Source organism: Lissotriton helveticus, chromosome 8 (genome assembly GCF_964261635.1).
Source record: "Lissotriton helveticus chromosome 8, aLisHel1.1, whole genome shotgun sequence".
In the NCBI taxonomy this organism is placed as follows: Eukaryota; Metazoa; Chordata; class Amphibia; order Caudata; family Salamandridae; genus Lissotriton; species Lissotriton helveticus.
The window spans coordinates 421,220,997-421,241,859 of NC_136069.1; the positions used below are offsets into that span (position 1 = coordinate 421,220,997).

General features: G+C 41.8%; 1 protein-coding gene across 1 annotated transcript in view; it reads left to right on the plus strand.

The window, feature by feature from the left end:
- Window positions 1-20,863, plus strand: part of LOC144773748 (guanylate cyclase soluble subunit beta-2-like) — a 152,135-nt gene that overhangs the window by 118,233 nt on the left and 13,039 nt on the right. Inside the window, exons 12-13 of the mRNA XM_078658881.1 lie at window positions 12,558-12,712; window positions 19,241-19,410. Coding sequence (XP_078515007.1) covers window positions 12,558-12,712; window positions 19,241-19,410 — 325 coding nt within the window. The remainder of the gene's footprint in view (window positions 1-12,557; window positions 12,713-19,240; window positions 19,411-20,863) is intronic.

A 20,863-nucleotide genomic window follows, 5' to 3' on the forward strand; every position in this document is an offset into this window, starting at 1 on the left:
TACCAAAATGCTGTATTTTAATTGTCTTCTGACTGGTCCATATCTAAAATCCATAGCCAGCAACTGAGACAAGCCTCCTTCCAGTTATATCCCACATATCAGTAGGCCTTGTTCCCTTACCAGCTTTGCTATGCACTGGTCTCGTGGTATTTGTTCTGTCAGTATCCAATGTCTAATGAGCACCTCTATGTTATTAGTTTTGGAAGCTTATTCTTTTAATACAATGTACAGCAGCTGGTGGGCTGCATCTGTTTCCTGTGATGTCAATGTGGGCTTACAGTAAGGGGCATACAATAAGAGGAATTGCTTTGGTTTTTGCTGCCCATTTTTCATTTTCTTAAGGGTGCCAAGAAAAATCCTTGTCCACGTAAGGGAGATATTTACTGCACCTTGTTATCAATACATGGGAAATTATCGGTTATGTCAATTCAAGAGAGAGAACACTAGCAGGAAGGTTTCAGGGGAAGCGTAAATCTTGTATATATGTATCTATATGGTAATTCCATTGCAAGAACCTAGCCAAAATCTTGAAATGGCCCACCTTTATGCCTATTCAGGGCAAGATTGTACTGTTGGAGTATGGACCACTCACCACAAAAACATAGTGAGAGGTGTCATTGGGACATAAGACAGAGTGAAAGAAGCATCTAAACCGCATCAAATCAGAACAAGGCAAAACATTTTGCGAAGAGCAGAGGTCCTACAAAGGGAGCTTGGATTACCAACCAGCGAGGTTGCACCCTCCACATAGGTACATGGTCAGAAGAGAAATAAAATGGTGGAACCACAGAGCATACATTTCCGAGTTGTGCTGTAATGCAGGCCATTCACTAACTCAGAGAGTTGTCTAGTTTGTGTATGTACAGTAGGCAGAGCAATTTTGGTTAAAACATCTGAATTCTTCGCAAAATGTCATCATCATACGTCCTCTGGTCTGTCTAAGACCTGTTTTGGGACTTGACCAAAAGTTGTGTAATTCAGAGCAAGCCTGAAACTACAGATACGTGTGATGTAAAACTAATAGTACATTTTATTCTTGTAGTCTTCCCCAAGAATTAACTAATTAACTCCTACTGCTTACCCATCACATCTTTGCTTCCGTAATGCTGTCTCAACTGGATTGGCCACACCGTACTGCTCTATATACACCAAATCCTGCTGGAGACGAATCCTGTTGAAAGTGTTATGTTATGTGATGTTATGTTAACAAAGTTTTGTATAGCGCTCGTACACCCAGAGGTTTCATGGCGCTGACCGACAGATGCTCTGAAGAATCGGGGGGAAAATTAAGCATGGGCCTGGACAAACAGCCAGGTTTTTAATTGTTTCCTAAATATCAGAAGGTTGGAGCAGGAGCGAATTTCTGAGGGTAGGGAGTTCCATAGTTTGGAAGCAAGGGTGGCAAACCTGCGCCCTCCCTTGCGTTGTAACTTATAGTGAGGAATGATGAGGAGATTTTGATTGACGGACCGGAGACTACGGGAGGGGGTGTATCTAGGCAGTAGGTCGTGGATGAATTGGGGACTACGAGTATGAAGGGATTTGAAGGTGATGCAAGCCGTTTTAAATGTGACTCGTTGAGAGATGGGGAGCCAATGAAGTTGTCTTAGTAAAGGTCTAGCTGATTGCCAGCATGCACTCGCGTAGCTAGGGGGGGGCGAGGGGGGGCGGTCCGCCCCAGGCGGCACTATTTTGGAGGCGGCAGCCTAAAGGGCCCCGTCAGGTTGTGTGCTATTAAGTACGTGCCAGCACCACGTGGACCGTCGTCACATCCTGTCTGTTATTTGAGCGGGTAGTTCAGTTTGTTGCAGACGGCTGGTTGGTGAGTTTGCCGCGCCGCCTGCAAAGCATTTTTGGGTCTCGTAGCTTCCATCTGCAGCTCGCACCGGCCCCTAGCAAGCCAGGCCCAGGCGAAGTGTGCTGTCAGCTGCTGCACCCTGGCAAATTAAAGTCTTGCCACAGCCGAGGCACACAGGAAGGAGAAAGTGACCTGCGGGGCACCAGCCGGCAGCCAGGACACTAGTCCGTCAGGAAACAGCCCCGCGCTCGGGACTCACTCAACAGCTTGGACGACTCCAATCTCAATTAGGGAACGTGAGTGACATAAAAATATACTTTTGCATTTACTTTCATTTGCGATAACTGAACATGGAATGAGTAGACTGCACCACTTTTGCTAAATGTCAACACAGAGGAATTTAACATTTACCGGCTGTGATTTAGAAAATAAAAGCGGAGAATTAGAATACATTGCTCTGCTTACTTTTATCTGTAATTTAATGCTGGTGAGTGCGGCAATTAAGTAAAGGCCTCTTGTGGACGCAATCACAAGTATAACACAGGCCGCAAAACGCTGGGCGGGATGGCATTCAGCAGAGCAATGTGTTTTAATTCTCCGCTTTTATTTTCGAAATCACTGCCGGTAAATGTTAATATCTTAAATAATCGTTCATTGTCGGGGCAGGCTCCTTTCAATGTAATCATGCCTCCACAACCTGGCTCTTTCAAGGGATGGCACATAACTAACTCCTGACTGGATGGATCAGGTGTGTTTTTTTCATAGACAAAATGAAGTACTCGACTGCACTGGTTTCATTATAGTGAGCGCTCCTTTTTAAAAGACATCCACCGCGCATTGCAATGTAAGTTATTTCTGCTGCTGAGAGCATTTGCCCTTTTCTGCCCATGTCAGAGCACTGTGGTGTATCGACTGCCTACGGACTCGAGCATAGCACTGTCTGAGCAGCTCTGAGCAGAGCAGCTGTCAGCAGTGAGTTTCACATTGCAGCTTAGACACTACAGCCCTAGGCAGGATTTTCCGTTGGTAAATGGCCTGTTACACTAAGGGGCAAGCGCTAGAATCAGTGATGTTTGTGTTTAGGGACAGAGTATGCAATAAGGTTCAGATTACAAAAAGAAAAGGAGTTGGATTGCTGAACAAAGTGCGATAAGGTGCTCCGTGGCCAAACATGATCTAGAAATTTTACACTGGCAAATGCAATTTCTGTGGCTCTGCAAGAATCAATAATGATCACAAGTGTGAAATCACTAGAGTAGATTGTGGGTATACAATCGTTTTACGGTGGGATCAGGAGTTTTGCAGCAGTTTCAAGTTCTTTTCAAAGCTTGTCCTTGCTCAAATTAATGTAATTTGTTATGTTTATCTGTTTCCATGTACTTAATTTGTTGATTTTGCTTTCAAAAAAGTGTCACTCTTAGTATCATCCATTTAGTAGCTGAATGGCATTCATAGGTACCCTAAAACCTTAAAAATGTCACACATAAGCACTCTTAAAACGTGGCAGCTACGCAGTCTGTGTTTCTTGTCAGATAGTGCCCTTCCATTTCTGGTGGTTTGTATTAGTTTTAAGATCTTCGTAGTGTTTCTCATTGCTGAAATGGCTGTCATTTCTGATATATATGTTTCCCTCATCTTAATTGTTTGATTTTTGCTCGCCAGAAAGTGTCACTCGTAGTTGTTGAATGTCACTCATAATTACACTCAAATTACGAAAATGTCACACATAAGCAATCTGAAACCTTGGCAGCTATGGGCCTTTATAATTTATTTGGGGACACTCACTGTCAGTGACTGCAGTCAGTGTCCTCAAATAAATTATAAAGGCCGCCCCCAGTGCAGCGCGACCCCTGTGTTAAGAGCAAAGCAAGCGCACCTGCTTGTAAAAGCTGCCTGCCGTGCAGCATGCGCTATGTACCCCGTTTGTGGTTGCTTGTGGGTCCTGTACCAGGGCCGTCAATCTTGTAGCTCGGGAAAGCGCTACCAATGATGGCCCTGGGCATAACTTGTTTGGCCAGCCCTCGCTGAAAAGAAGCGCAGCAGTGACAAGTGATGAGTCACGCTCTCCATCACCACGCAGCACGCTTGCCTCTCGTGAGCAGCCGCCACTGCAGCACGACTATCACTGTAGACGGGCCGGACCCAGGCGGCAAATGTGAGAAATATTTGTACCCAAAATTTGACAGTGAGGTGAGATTTACATTCGAGTCCGAGACTTAAGCTCACACAATCACAGGGCTGCGGATGCCATGGGCGGCAATCTGAGGGATAGCCCCGGGCGCCACAAGCTCTAGCTACGCCCCTGCCAGCATGGCAGTCGATGGATGAGTCTGGCTGCCTGATTCTGGGCCATCTGCAGACGCCTACTAAGGGTGATCGGGAGGCCCAGGTAGATAGCGTTAGCGTAGTCCAGGTGTGACAGTACAATGGCTAACACCACCTGGATAAAGGCTGGCTGGGTGAGCATCAGGCTTATCTTTTTTATCTTGCGGAGCTGGAAGAAGCATGTAGACAAAACTGAGTTCACTTGGGTCTTTAATGACAGGTCTTTGTCAATGAGCACCCCCAAGCTTTTAACCGAACTGGAAGGGGTGGGACGGGAGCCAAGTTCTGGTGGCCCATAGTGCGGGCCCCAGAATAGTTGGCTACTACCAATAAGAACCAGTTCGGTCTTATCAGGGTTTAGCTTCAATTGATTAAAGTCCATCCAATGACGGATATGAAGCATAGTGCTCTGGAATTCATGAATTGATTCAGGGGAATTGTCAATGGTGAAGATAAGTAGTAGATAGTCAGCGTAATTGAAGGTGACGACTTTGAATGTTTTAAGAGACCGGATCAGGGGAAACATTTAAATGTACATGCAAAAGTGTTCTCTGGCAAGCATTCTATAGAGTTAGGTGCGCACTATATGAAATACTTAAAGCAACATATATGAAGATGCTAATCTCCCTCTGACAGTATGGGGATTTTGTATTTTATAAATCCGTATTTGTAAAGCGCGAAGTACTCACCCTTACAGGTCTCAAAGCGCTGGGGGCTTTAGTGGAGATTAAGTGAACTACTGACCAAAGTCACATGGTTCTGAGCTGAGCTGCCGCCGGAGCCAGGGATCGAATCCTGAACCCTGTGCTCCGAAGTCAGCTGCAATGGCTGCTGCACCACCACTTTTAAAAGCCTGTATTGACTTCAGAACGTGCATTTAATAAGAAATGGTCCACTCGTTGTTTGTAATAAGTTATTACAAATGAGTAGTGATGTACTCGCATGATCGCAGTTGCAGCCGCTGAGAACAAAGCCAGGCACACTGACACATTCCCCTTCTTGGTGCTAAAGGTAAATATGTTATCATGATGAAACTAGAAACAAAAAAAGATAAGCAATAAGAAAATATATTTAGTTAAAGCTAGTTTTTTTTTCTAATGTCTATAAGGAAGGAGGTTTACTTTGGCCTGGAGGCCCAAAGGAAGGGAGTTCCAGATCTAGGCAGTGGTGATTCAAAATGTACGATACTCGTAAGAGACTGCTCTAGTTCTCCAGAAAGCAAGCACTAGAAGATTTGAAGGTCAAAGGGAGTGAGTGGGTTCAGCGGCGTAGGAAGGTGGGTGTGGTGGGTGCAGGCCGCCCTGGGTGTCATCACTGAGGGAGGTGACAAAATGGCAAAAATGTATGTTTAAAACGTATATTTTTTCCATTTTGTCAAGCCAGGTGTGACAAGTGTCATCACTTAGGAGTGACAAAATATATGTATAAAACACATATTTTTGCCATTTTGTCAAGCCGGGGTGACAAGAAATATTCCGCACCAGGTACCACCTGAACTTGCTACGCCACTGAGTGGGTTGGCAGAAAAACATACTATCCAAGAAAGTGGGTGATCTCCGGTGTATGACTTTGTTTACTATTGCTAAAGCCTGTAGAGCTGCCAGGATCGAATGGTCAGCCAGCTTAAATATGTCAATAATGGTGAGACACAACCTCTTCTAGCTGTTCCTGTAAATACCCAGTCAACTGTACTCTGAACAAGGTTTATCCCATGCAGGACTTTATCTGGAGATCCTAAGTAGATGGAATTTGTGTAATCCAGATTGACTGGATAACGGAGCTGATCACTGAAACATGTGGGGTGGAATCAATGAAGGGAAAGATCTTCTTGAGAGATGAAGTTCGGTAAAGCATGTATGGGCCGCGTTGGTAGACTGGACTTGTAAAGAACGAGTGTTGATAAGTCGGACCCCCTTAGATGTTGTGTGAGGGGCATTATAGACAGCCATGTGGTTTTGTTCCATTCAATGACCTCTGAAGCTGATGTCAGTAAATATCTGACTTGGTAAAGTTCAGTCTAAGGAACTTTGTGGCCATCCATTGCCATAAAATGGTAAGGACTACCTTTAGCGGGCTCAGACATTGGAAGAGTAAATCATTTGATTGTGATAGACTGAGGATGAACTGAATGTCATGAGTGCACATGTAGAATCAGGCCCCCATCTGTAACATAACTGGGCAAGGAGACCATATGTACACGGTGAAATCAAATGCAAAGAGAATGGAACCTTACGGGACATCATGGTTAATGGAGTTTGCCTTAGAAATTTAACGTGGTAGGTCCAAGGTCTGAGGACTCTCAGAGATTGATTACTTTATCTAGCTATAGGTAGGACCAGTGATACCAGCTACTTCCAGTGTATTGAGCAAGATTTTATGGTTTATATTATTGAGAGCAGCTGATTGAGCTAAGATTATTAGCATGCCTACTTTGCCCTCATTGATGAACTGCCAAAGATCATCGACTGCCAATGTGACCACCAGTTTGGTGATGTGGTCCGGATGAAAACCAGTGTGATATCCATCTATTAGGCCATTTGTTTTAGCAAAATCCTGAAGCTGATGCAAGAAATATTTCTCCAGTGCTTTATCCAAATACAGGAGCAGTAGAATGGGGTAAAAATTGTTCATATCTTTGATACCTGGGTATGCCTGGGTTACGAGCAGGAGTTAAAGTGGTTTAACAGGGCATTCAGGTCAGAGTCTACAGCTGGAGAGCATGGTTGGGTCCATAGATCTATGATGTCTAAGGCTGACTGATCTGGTTTAAAATAGTCTCTTGTTACATCTTATAGTGATTGCAGATGGGACAGGACTGCCAGGATTATTGGCTATCTTTAAGTGAAAAGAGACTCTGTGATATTCTCACCATGCTGAAGGAATGGGGTTATTTACTGTTAACATATTAGCAGAGAAAAAAATAGCATCAAACGTGTAACCAGCTCCATGAGTGGATATGTGGTTTAGTAATTCAAAGTTTAGATTCACCATATTATTTATCAAGTTTGAGGAGCTATTCTGGGTGGAATCCAGCTAGAGATTTAGATCATCAAGGAAAATTAGATTTCGTCTATCTGTCATTTAAAGAGCCAATTCGTCATACAGGGTCAAAGTCTTCATCACTGAGGAGTCCATGGCCCTGTAAATCAAGATAAAGTTCAGTGTTACTGTTTTCAGGGCGATGTTGATAAAAGAGTGTCTCATACTCAATGTGAAATTGTTGTGGAAAGATTTTTACCTTCATTGGTAACAATTGCCACACTGCCACCAGTTCTTTTCTATAGATTTTGAAATTTGCAGGAGCAAGTAGATCAATATATGGGGTCCTACCATCTGAGAGCCACTCTTCTGTTAAAAATATTTCTAGTTCATACTGGTTGATGATGTTGACGATTTGGTGACTGGGTTCTGTCGTAGAGCGTATATTACGTAACATCGATTTCATGCAAAAATCTGAGGGGGTTTTCCTGCAAGAAGAATAACACTTTTTGCAGAGTGATAGAGTAATAGAGGGTATAGGTTCTGAGAGTTTTATCGCAGATGGTTGGTATTCTGTTGTAGTTGGCATATATAAGACTGAGTTGACTCCACACTAAGGTATCTTGTGGAACCCCAATAGATCATCAGCCTGGTGTAACTGTGTAAGGTCACCATGTTCTATGGGGCTTTTGGTCAGTTTCTCCCAGACAGGCATGGATGACTACATGCGTCCTCTGGAAACTTGAATAAAGAAGAGTTTACTTTTCACCACAAATGTGTATCGACAGCTTCACTTCATTTTGACAACGAGTTTTAAGAGTGGCCTGTCCAGGCCATCTACGACCAGCATCTGTGAAGTAAAACCCACTGTCACCACTCCATACCCTTCCAACGAGATGAAGCGAGGTGAGAGTGAACGGAGCAGCATATCTACTGAAAGTTAATGCAATGGAGGATGGCAAACAAAGTTGCAGTGCTGCGGTGCATAAACAAGAGAGCTGAACAGCACCATATCTACTAAGATATGATGGTGTTCAGCGATCTACCTGCACGGGGCACTTGAGGCTGCCTACCACCAACGCAGGTACCCTTGCACCATGGTGCAAGGATGCATGCTTTAGGGGCAGAATTGTTTTTCTGCAGGAAGGCATACCTTCCTGCGCAAAAACATTCCTAAAAGGTAATTTCCTCTTTAATTTGTAATGCAGGATGCATCACACAAACAAAGAGGAAGTAACAAACAGAAATTAACATATTTCTTCTCTTTAATGCATAGTCGGGTGGCGTACCATTTTGGTGCAATCCCAGGTTTATTGATTTCAGTGCATTTGGGATTGCATCAAACTATATGGGTGGATATACGAGAACAGTATCCTCTACCCATCGAATGCCAATTAATATGAAATGTAATGCAATGCAGCTCAAGACACAGTGTTGTGTTATATTTCTTTATAAAGACACAAAAGGCAGAGCAAATCGCTCCTTGCTTGGCTTTGTAAATCTTAACTAATCGCCTTACTCGAGGCATGGATAACACAAAGGCTTAGTTAATTTGGGCCTGCTTTTTAGGTAGCATCCTACCAGACAGCGCAGCTGTCTGTTATTTGAAAGACATCTTGTGGAGTTTCAGAAAGTGGACCTGGGAATGCATTTTGCCCGTCGCTTGACATTGGCTTTGTGGTTTGTAGCTCACGTTTTCTGGCTTTCCATTTGCTGGCTTTATTTGCTTTAGGCTGTCCAGCTCAAGTTCCTGCCTCCCCATGCGAAATTCGTGTTTACAGTATTATTCTACTAATTTATTTTCTGTAATAAACAGGCTCTTAAATCTTGTTCTTATCTCATCACCTGTGCTGGGCATTCAAAAGACCGAGGTTAAATGTCAAGCGATGTCATCTGAGGGTGCTTGTTTTTATTGTTACTGAAACCTACGCTCCTCCTCTTGTTGCTATAGTACCTCTGTGTCTGTCGGAAAGCCTTTGATTTATTTTTTTGATCTATTTTGCGCATGTTTATGGTTTCATTTTGCCAAAGAAGCATGTGAAACTTAACTGTTTAAGTTCATGCTACATTCGCTTCATTGCATGTTCTGAAAACTTTTTTTGGCATTGTTTATTTAAATTGTGTTTTTATATTGGACTGTATGCCAAAATTGCGGTATTTTTTAAATGGCTGTTGGCGAGAGCAGAAAATACAGATATAATTATATGAAGTACATTCAAAGAGATGGTAGCATAATGGCAAACTAGTCAGTTTATCAACCGGGCTGGTGCCCCTGAAAGGCGTTTAGGTGCCCTGTGCCAGACTCTTTACATATGACTGACTCACTCCAGCCCTTTTGGCCTTTCCACTAATCGTAGATCAGCTACGGTGCCAGTGTGGCAGTGAGTTCATATCTATGCAGACTACTGCTGCTGAGCTGCTGGGTTTACGGCATGATGACGAACCATACCACAGAAAGCTGTCTAAAAGTAGTACATCAGTGTCTCCAGGAAAGGTGTTGCATGCTATAAAGAAGTTCGTCGAGAGACAATGATTTGTTTGAAGGCTGGTCACAAAGAAGCCTTAATTCGCCCATTTCCTTCTAGCCTGCTTCGCTACATCGATCTTGGCAGCCGCCATCGCATCTGCCATAGAGCTATCACATTTCAGCAATGGGGTGGAGGGTGGGCGACTCAAACAAATTAATGGTTCGTTTTTTAGATCAATGCAGACATGCAGGAATCTTAAAAGGAATCCTAGAGAGTTCTGCACAGTATACTGTGATTAAAAGACATCTCCTGGATAATTTAAAATATATGCCTTTATTTATTTATTTGGAACAGGGCTTTGCATTCTGATTGTAAGCATCACTCCGACAATACGTACCACTTAAGGATGGCCCTGTCTATAGTATGTATATAGCCCACCAGTAACACTGAGATTTATTAGATCAATTCAGAGATCAACCTCGAATGCTATTTTGAGCAAAGCACCCAGCAAAAATCTCTTCAATGTCTGCATATCTAAGTTCCTATTCATTTACATGTTGGTAGCGTGGTCATAGCGTAGATGTGCTCACCGCAGTGAAAACAAGCATTGGCAAAGCCAATAGGTCTCCCCCATGAGATATCTATTGGCTGTGTCACTGTTGTTTTAGTTATATTGAACAGCAATGCAGGCTTCAGTGCATCATGGCTGAAAGTAAAAAAAATTACAAAAAAGTGCTATGACACGGTCATTGCTGGCTGTGTCATACAGTTTGTTTTCTTTACTTTCAGCCATGTGGCAACACGGCTAAGAAACATTGGCAAAGCAAATAGAGCTCACATAGGCAAGACCTATTTGCTTTGTCAATGTGTGTGTTCTAAAGGAAAACTGTAGCAGCTCAAACAGTCTAAACAAATTCAGTTCTGTGCATGAGCCACATATAATTAACATTCTTAGCGCGAACCAGCTCATGAGACAGTCGCAGCACCCAAGGCTCATCCGTGCAACTGGTTATACATGATGAGGTTCCACTCAAGGGGAACCCAAAGCTGTGGCATGATCCGCCTACCATAGCCCAGGCTCACCCTGAGTGAGGTTGCTGCATCTGAGGGCGATCTCCGAACAGAAGATAGGCGGCAAAGCAGTCACCAGCTGGCACACAGAGGCGGGCTATGTTAGCCATTGAAGGAAAAAGAAAAGGGACAAGCAGAAACTGAATTAGGAAACCCCTGAATCAGAAATTAGACTACTAACACATAAGCAGAAAGGTAAGGGGTAGCCCACTGTACGTCCCACTGAAACACCAATGTAATCGCAAAAATGAGTACGGCAGCACAAGGAACGAGAAAAGAGAGATAGAAGAAAGATTGTTTTCGGTTCACTGACAGAATATTGACCATAAAAATATAGATGTAAAAAATATTGAGGGAAAAATATAGGATACAAAAAAGATAGACTCCATATACTTAAAAAAGGTAAGTACAAAAATGTCGAGAGAAGAAAATATTGTTTAGAATAATACAGTTGTATTAAATATCGATTTTAAAATATAAATAATAAAAAATATTAAAATAAACATTTATTAAATACTAACATTTATTTATAAAAAGAGAATATAATTAAATTGATATTTTAACACATACACCAAATAATCCTCCTTTTAAAATGTAAAAACACATGTGCATACCTAAAAAATAGAAATAAAACAATATTTTAATTAATAATATAATTTGAAAAATCGTAAATAACATTATCAAAAATATATATAAACATATTTAAATATACCAAAAACATAAAATATTTAAAAAGGGAATCAATTTAATTTAAAAAGAAAATAAAGAACACACATATTTTATAATTTAATAAAAAATAAGTTACAAACTAAAAATATTGTAAATTATAAATATTATTATTATAACAAATTAAACACATATATATATAAATTACTAAATAAAATAAATTATTACTAAATAAAATAAATACATATAATTTTCACCTGGGATCTTGGTAGTCTATACGTAATAACAATAATTGTATATGTGGCTATTATAGCCATTGTCCTTTGTGTACCCGCTCCACTTTGTTTTTAGATATACCTGCGGTCCTCATCAGTAAAGGTGAAATACAGAGAAAACCCGGGGGAATTTTAGTTAGCCTTGGCCAGAAGTTTTTATTAATAACTCCCTCCATCTTCAAAGTCTTTGAGGAGGTTGAGTCCACTCTGGTGGCACTGATCTACCAGGGTGGGGAGAGGATGGTGATGATGAAGCATGACAATTTGTATGTATGTGAGGTTTCCTCTTCCATAAAGGATGACTTTCCCCAAAGCTTGCAGAAGTCCTGTGACGTCCAAACTTTGGACTCTCAATTGTTTCTGTAGAAGTGGAAATGATCTTCTATCTCTCTTTTCTCGTTTCTTGTGCTGCCAAACTCATTTCTGTGATTACACAGAATTAAGAATAACTTATTTATGGTATTATTACCACAGGAGCACTTGGCATTAATCCATAATGATCTATTACAATGATTATTTTCAGGAGACAACAAATAAAGCAACAGCTTATTCTCACGCCTGGATTTGTAACACAGCTGCCTTCTGGTGAGATACATAGCTGACTTAGTCTGCAGGCATGGTCTCTTCTGTCAACGAGGCTGTTGGAGAGGTTGCAGTAGGTACATTAGCTTCCATGTATCGCCACACTGTAAGACAGTGTGGCCTAGATATTCTACTCTCGCGATTCCACACAAGTGTTATACTATCACCAGTGAAGTGAAGCTCTCTATACACTAGTGATAAATAGTAAACTCTTCTTTACCAAGCTTTCAGCAGAGCCATGGAACCATCCATGCCTGTCCGGTTGAAACTGACCAAAAGTACCATAGAACACAACTGCACTAGGCTGATAAAATGCCTTTAAATCTTAGGTTCTATGTTTATGAAAATTACAGTGAACAAAGTTTTTTTTAATTGCTCCTCTTCTTCTGACAGATCAGAGTTGGGATTCACACTGGACCAGTCCTGGCTGGAGTAGTTGGTGTCAAGATGCCCAGATACTGCTTGTTTGGGGACACTGTCAACACAGCTTCTCGAATGGAAAGTCATGGGGTACCAGATAAAATACATCTCAGTCCAACTTCATTTAGGTACAAAAGTTTATGAAAATGTAAATGTTTCTCAGCCATTAATGTCTGGCTTTATCTATTTATAAATATGGCTTTGTAAAAGATGTTGGAATCTTAAACAGATCTTTAAGTAAATCATCCATCCCAGCTTAATTTATTGTGTGAATATAAATACGAAATTCTTATTATGACTTTTCAGCAATTACTAATTTGAAATGTGTCCTTCTGATTTACTGTTGACTCACCCTGAGTAAGCATAATCATTGTAGATAGCTTTAGAAGAACTAATAAAATAATGTTCTTGAATCTTTCGAGGATTTTGGAATTGTAAAGATCTTTCAAATACATAATGTAGTTATGTTCTTCTACCATACGGAAATCTCAAGCTATCTCATTTTCTAAGCCTTAATTGCTGCTAAAAAAAGTTCAATTTCTTGACTCGAGATCAGTTCTCATGGTGATGAAGCAGATTGAAATAATGGTCTTCTGAAAAAAACAACCCATGATCTCCTAATCTCTCAAATTATAAAGCTATATCAAACATACTGTTCCTTGCAAAAAATACAATTACTAGACTGTGGTATGACCTATTTGAATAAGTATTAAATGGAAATAAGCATGTGATGCTCTCAGAGTAATGGAATTTGTGTTGGTTTACATGGTGGATGACCAATGGCGCCATTATTAGTATCTTAATTCTGTTGATTCTCAGTTTCTGTTCTACACCATGGACAACAAGTCTTGCTAGATTGCCCAAAAGAGTTCGGAATCAGGCAATATCTTTTCTTACTCTTACCCACCATCCTGCAGCGTTTCCCAAGATTTGGAACGTTTGCCCTTTTTATTAACCTGCCTCTGAAGATATTTTCTGTTACCAAATTATTGCATGTTTTACAAGAATAGCAATCCTTGTGTAGAGGAGTGGGTTACATTATGAGCCTGATAATAATAATAATAATAATAATAATAATAATAATAATAATAATAATTATTATTATTATTATTATTATTATTATTATTATTATTATAAGTATAATAATAATAATAATAATAACAAGAAGAAGAAGAAGAAGAAGAAGAAAGGGGTATTAATAATATTCATAATAATGATGACAATTATTATTATTATTATTCGTACTTAATATTATTGTTTTATTACTGTTATTATTATTGTTGTTATCATTATTACTATTATTATTGTTGTTGTGGTTGTTAATAAGTCAGCGCTGCGGTGAATGGTACCAAACTCCAGCACTCTACTCCAAGCTGCATAATGGGTATAGCAAACAAAAGCTTTGTTCATGTCACACTTTTAGTACTGCACCTTCTACACTGGCCTTCCCCAGAAGCTTGTCATCAGGCTTCAAACTCAGAAAGTGTCTAATTATAGAACAATATACAATATAATAATAATAATAATCCACATTTGTAAAGCGCACAATCACCCGTAAGGGTCTCTAGGCGCTGGGGGCCGTCGGGAAGATTAAGCGAGCTATTGCCCAGAGTCACATGGTGCTGGGCTAACCTGCCGCCGGAGTCGGGGATCGAACCCTGATCCCCAGATTCCAGCGTCAGTCGCCCTGGCCACGGCGCCACACCTCTCCCACCATATAGACATCTATCCTGCTCTGAAAGCACGCCGCTGGCTCCTCATAGAAGCCGTAATCAATCCAAGGTTCTCTGCATCACCCAGAAGCCCACGTGGGCTATGGGCAAAATACCAGCAGAAAATGGTCCCACGGCAGACCACCTCATCATATTTTGCCCACCTGATCCATAAAGTCATTTGCGAGCAATTACTACGGAAGTCATCTCTTGGTTATAAAGTCCCACATTGCGGAATACCTCTGAACCCAAGCATGATATCTGAACTCAGCCACCTACGATTAAGGAAACTCCAAAAAAACAAGCTAATCAGCTTTGCCTTTAAGTGATATTCTCATTGTCCGGGGTTGTGATGGGAGAATATCAGATATGGATTCCGCGCTTGTAACTGGAGTCACCACCGCTGTGTCTTTAACAGGGCAGAGCATCACCTCTAGTTCCGTTAGAAGAGAGAGACGGTGCTAAGATTATCTCATACCGGGATGACACACAACTGGTGTTTACATGTGAAAAAGGAACCGACTTTGATGGAAACAATATTAGATCCTGTCTCTCAAAATAAACCAGCTGAAATGCAACCCGGACAAAATTGAAGTTGTGTTTTTTGGCCAACCCGCCATGGAGAATTGGAGTGCATGGTGCCCCGATAAGTCCCCTCATCTCTTAGCCCAGGAGAAAGCTAAAACTGTAGGCGTTATCATTGACAATGCCCTTTCTGTGGGCCCTCAGGTTCAAGCATTGACTGGCTCCTGCTTCAGCAATATTCATATCTTTAAAACAATTCTCCCATTACTGTCATTGAACAGTAGTAAGATTGTGGTTCAAGCATTGGTGACATCAAAGTTGGATTACGTCAATAGCTTATACCTAGGCCTACCAGACTACCTTATACAGCATCTGCAAGTGGTACAAAACGCTGCAGCTAGGGCAATCCTAAGGCAAAAACCTAGATCTCACATGACTCCCATTCTGAAGTCTCTGCATTGGCTGCATATGAAGGAAAGGATCAAATTTAAAGCCTTGGTGATCCTTTTTAAATCACTGCACGGCTTAGGCGCTAACTACCTAAGCAAGAGTGTTCATCGCTACAAACCTTACGATCCTCCAATGCTGACCTCGTCCACACCCCAAAAATTCACCTGGCGCTTTTGAGAGGCAGATCTTTTGAGTACCTTGGTGCAAAAGCATGGAACAGTCTTCCGGCTCAGCTGAGAGCCACATCGGATCTTTCAACCTTCAGGAAACATCTTAAAATTTTTAAGAACTAACTCCTTCACTGACCTGCCAACTGTCCATCTTTCAGCGCCTGGACACTATAGTTTGAGTAGCTGCACGCTATACTAAATTCCCCAATTATTCATGGCATCAACTTCTCAGGTGCTCTGAAGCAGTGGCGTAACATAGGCCCCCGCAGTGCAGGAGGCCCCGAAATCCAGGAGCCCCCCTCAGCACAGTACCCTGGCGTGGGAGCTCATGGTTGAGCCTGGAGAAGGGGCCCTCCCTTCCTGTACCTTGCACGGGGGCCTCCTCAAGTTTGTTACCCCACTGCTCTGAAGTAAGCAAAAACAAAAAAGCAACGCAAAGCACTGTACAAAACCCTGGAAAAAAATGACTATTTTAACATTTCAATGATAAGACTTGCGCCACACCCCCATCTCCCATGTTTGCAAACACAGACTCACAGAAGGTATGTTGCTTAACCCTGGGCGTAGGACTACGCTACGCTCACGTAGTTTGCGTAGTTTGCGCAACAACGCGCTACATGAATTGCACATATCACAGTGCAAAAACGCATAGCGTAGCGTAGCTGGCATTTTTTGCTTGCTTGCGGCCCTCAATGTTAAGTTAGTGACCGCGAGTTGCAAAATAACATCCCAGCAAGACTTTTTCCTTGTTCGTGATCAGCAACATCAAGTTGCCGATCGCGAGCGTGGAAAATAAACCTCCCAGTGAGATTCTCAACGCAGGGAGGTCAGGTTTCTCATTGCGAGTGGTCGCGTATACTCGCGACCGCTCGTGATGAGAAACGACCAGTCTGCGTTGACAAAGCTGCCGCTCGAGTACAAATCTACTTGAGCAGCAGAAAATGACTGCTTGCACTGTGCAAGATGTGGTTTGCAATGATTGCACAGTGCGGACAAGCATCTGGCACTGTGAAATCATTGTGAACAGCATTTTGCACATTGCACTAACGCAGTTCGCTTAGCTACGTGTAGCTTGCGTAGAGCAAAGTGCACTTCGCGTAGCTACGCGTAGCACTACTACGCGAACTACCCCCAGGGTTAATGTTGTTAACACTTACATAGTACGTAGCTGATCTTATAGTTGTGTTGTATGGACAGGGTACGTTCCCAATTTTTTCATTTAGCTCTTTTTACTAAATATGTTTTATTGAGTGAACAAATGCATAGTAATATGTATGGATTACGCTTGATTCTATCAATGAGGCATTCATGTGTTTGTTCTTTTATTGTCAAACTGATAGGTCCTGCCCTTTTCTGGAATGCCTCTGATTATACCCTGAGCTCTAAGAAGTCTACTGGGTGGCTGATTACCTCATTCCTGATGAGGGAGTCATCTGGTCCTTACTAAGGTCTGACATTGCTTCAAGTAGCTTCAGAGTACAGAGTAGGGAGCATTGAGCCAGTCCAGGCAGTTCATGTTTCTTGGTGTAGTTGTTTAGCAATTAAGAGGGGGCCACAGGTAAGAATGCAAGTAAGACTAGGTGAGATTACAGCTGCTGCTGTAATCATATGGATTTTTGTTCAAGTCGGGGCGTGAGAAGAGAACATATTCCAGAGGGATGAGCCTTGCGCATGAGGAGTCTGCTCAGAACCATAATAGTTACCAGATTGACAGCTAATGCATTGTGGGCTCTTGAATTAAGACATCTGGCAATGTCTCGCTGACGAAGCCATGGCATTGGCTTACAACACCTTGTGGATAATGCACAGTGACTTGAATTGCAATTTTCCCTCAATAAGGGTATGACTTTCAATAATGGGGTAAGTTTTATTCCAAAGATGAAATGGCCATATGATTCTGGGCTCTTTGTGGTTTAGTCAGCCACTCAACGTGGAAGCTTGTGTCAAAGTCATTACCCTTTCCTTGTGTGAAAACCCTAAAGCAAGAACTGATGCAATCTTGTGCTGTATGTGCAGTAGGGGGAGGCTGTTTTTAAGAGTTTTAGGTAATTGAATGTGTTTTGGTGCCTGCATTGATTTGTGAAAGACACATATGCATGATATGTTACCCCAAATGATACATCTACTGTGACGGTCATGGTGGAGGGATCCATTATGACTGTACACTTAAACAGAAGGGCTGCATTGGCTATTTGGTACAGTATCACAATCGGTTTAGAAGTGTTAAAGGGAAGCTTATTCTTGCACATCCAAGACTGATCCTGAGACAATTAATAGGCAATTTATTGTTGAGCACCAAATTATGTTTGGATTTATATATACAGATCTAGGTATGATTGACATAAATGTGGCAGGCATCTTGGTAATCCACTTGGATATGGGGGCAGTGGGACCAACTGAACTTTGAACATTACCACTAAAAGAGGAAACCTTGTACTCCACAATGAACCTTAAGTGTAAGAAGGAGCAGCAGGATAGACAAGAAGCATGTTTAAGTCATCTCAGTGTTGGTAGCGGAGCTAGTTGCAAAAGCACCCGCCCTGCAAGAGGGCATAAAAGACTTCATGCGTGTTAAGAGAGATTTGAAGTGCTGGAGAGTTGGGAAGAGTGGCTGCAAAGAGAGAAGATGAGGGCCTCCAGTAGAAGGCTTTGGCAAGCCCTGGAGTTGTGCAATGATACAATAATTTTCTTGTTCTAAAGAGCAGCTTTGTTTCCGACTCCGCAGACATCATTTTTGCTCATAGGCTTCAGAGTGGCTAAGTGTGCTGGGGATAAATAGTTTCAGTGGGTATAAAGCATTAAATGCAGTTTCCAGCGAAAATCTGAACATGCTGCAGGGCCCAAAGAGCAGCAGGTCAGATATAGAGGTAACATAAAGAGTGTAATCTAGGTCTTGATCACTTATACCAAGTGTGTGGCAGATGCTGCAGGACACTCTGGGCTTTGATGTAATTCAGGAGGAGAGTGGACAATAGTGGCGTCTTATGAAGCGCTTCGTTTCATTACATCAGCCTTGTGTTCAAAGACAGTGAAATCATTTGTGTTCAGCCGAGTCCACAGCCATTTTTCAGATTGTGCAGTGAGTGCATGTGTCCTCTGAACTGTAGTGACACTGACTGAGATTGATGATTCCTGCTGGAAAATCAACATGTACCATCCTAGATATAGATGAGGTTGCCTTGCCTGGTGCCACTTACCCTGGCTTGTCTGGAATCAAGCCTCCCCAACCATGTCAGAAATACACCAATGAAGGCATGAGTGGCTTTAAATGGAGTCCACCTTTGACGAATGCTTAGAAGCTCAACACTGTGTGTCCTTCTTCTTATGGGTCGATCACCCACCCCCTAGAAATTCTAAACCACGTTTTGCCACGCACAACATAATCTGGAAAGACATGTACCCGACCCCTCCAAAAGATGGCTCAGAATTCACCTATAGAATAATGCACCCAGCAGGGAATTTACCTCTGTGTCCTAACTGTGTTTGTTTAATATTTGACATTGACATTGGTTGATTGTTGAACAGGTCAACTTGTAGGCATTGTGAATGCTGCAGTAGATCTTTAGAAAAATGTTTTAAAAAACTGGTTAATGCATATATTGATCAAGGTGTTCCATCAGAAAGAGCTCTGTTTCAGATAATTCTTTTACCTGAGGTTGGGAAGTTGAAAAAGGTATTCTCTCTCCAACCTAAAATGATCCTTGAGCTGATGCACCTCTTTCAGAACCTTGAGTAGCAGCATAGAGTGTAATCATTATATTCCTGTTGTGACAATGGACTTTCATTTTTACCTTCACAGAGCTCTTGAAAATCAAAATTTTGAAATCGTTGAGCGGGGAGAAATCGAGGTAAAAGGCAAAGGAAAGATGACCACCTACTTTCTGATACAGAACTTGCAGGCAACAGAGAATGATATAATGGGGAGACCAGCAGATGATGGGTTTCAGCACCAGCAGGCGGATCAGAAAGGTAAGTACACCGGTACATCCAATGCAGAGCCTTGGCTACTATTTTGCAATACTATAAAATGGACTTTGTGTAAATTTATATCATAATGATTGTAATTATGTCATCACAAAGAGGGGGCGTGGATTGATCCAACCTTTCAAATTATTGGTAGTAGTGAATAACTGGTGGAGTAGCTAAGATCTTTCAGTGGAAAACCTGAGATCTTTACTGCAGCCTTCTACGGCAGGAGCTGGGATCTTAGGGACTAATGGACTGACTTGGCCTTCCAGTGACGAATGTCACTTTACCTTTTCCCCTCCATACACTACACTGGCTAGCCTCACAACCCGGGCTCATTAAAGAGAATTTATTATACCTATCAAAACATCTGTTGTGCTCCTCCCTCTCAGTGAGGGGGTTGTAGCCTGCACCTGATTAGGCATCAAGGTCCAAGGAGGTTCCCGATGATGAAGCATGCTACCTATGGTGATTGAGGGGCATCTTCCTTTAAAAGCAATACTCCATCTCAGCTAGGTTACTCTACCCTATATTCTTTTCTCGTCTAGACCCAGGTGTTCTAGTACTATTTTAGAGAGTCAACTCCTGCCGGTTTTTAAATCTCCTCAGGCCCTCCCTTTGTGATTGGGGTACACTCAACATGTGACGGCCATCGTCTTACCAATACATTATCGTACATGCTTTCTTTTGCATCAGGATCCATTGCTTCCTAGTTCCAGTACTGTTTCTACTTTCAGTCAGTATTAATACAGTACAGAAATCTCTTTCCATGGTGTTAAATGAATATTCTTTTAAAGTATGTGTCTAACATGTTGCTCAAGAAGTGGCAGTGTAAAATATTTTCTGTAGGTGTGGTTCACACCACAGACTCAGACAACTATTCACAAATACATGGTTGTTACACTCAAGGGGCAACATAGTAGGCACCAGTACAGAAACTAAAAATAGTACGGGAGCTGTAAAATAAGTAATTAGAATCACATTTCGAATGCAACCACACTATAAAATGATAGTCTCAGATTTAGTATGGATTTGCACCATCGCAAAGTGACGCTAAGCGACACATGGGTATTTGCTTTCTAGCACAAAAGGTATTTTGTGCTGGAAAAGTGTTACTTCCTCAAAGCAAAGAGCGTGTATACAGCTTTGCTTCCCTTTGCATCAAGGCATTGCTATTGGGGCGTTTCTTGAGCAAACACCTATTGGTTTTGATGCAAAGCCTGATCTAATAAGGTAGACAGACCAAGCTTTGCATCAGAATCTAACACCTCTTTGAAGCAAGCGTTAAAAAGGGAAACTACTATCATTTCTGAAAAAAACATATATTCAATGCGTGCAATCCTTCTGAGATCTGTCTAGACATAGGAGTTTGTACTGGAATGTTGTTTCCAGAAGAAATCCTATGCTAGGAAGCACACACTCACCTCTGCACCATGGTGTGAGGTTGTACGTCCCA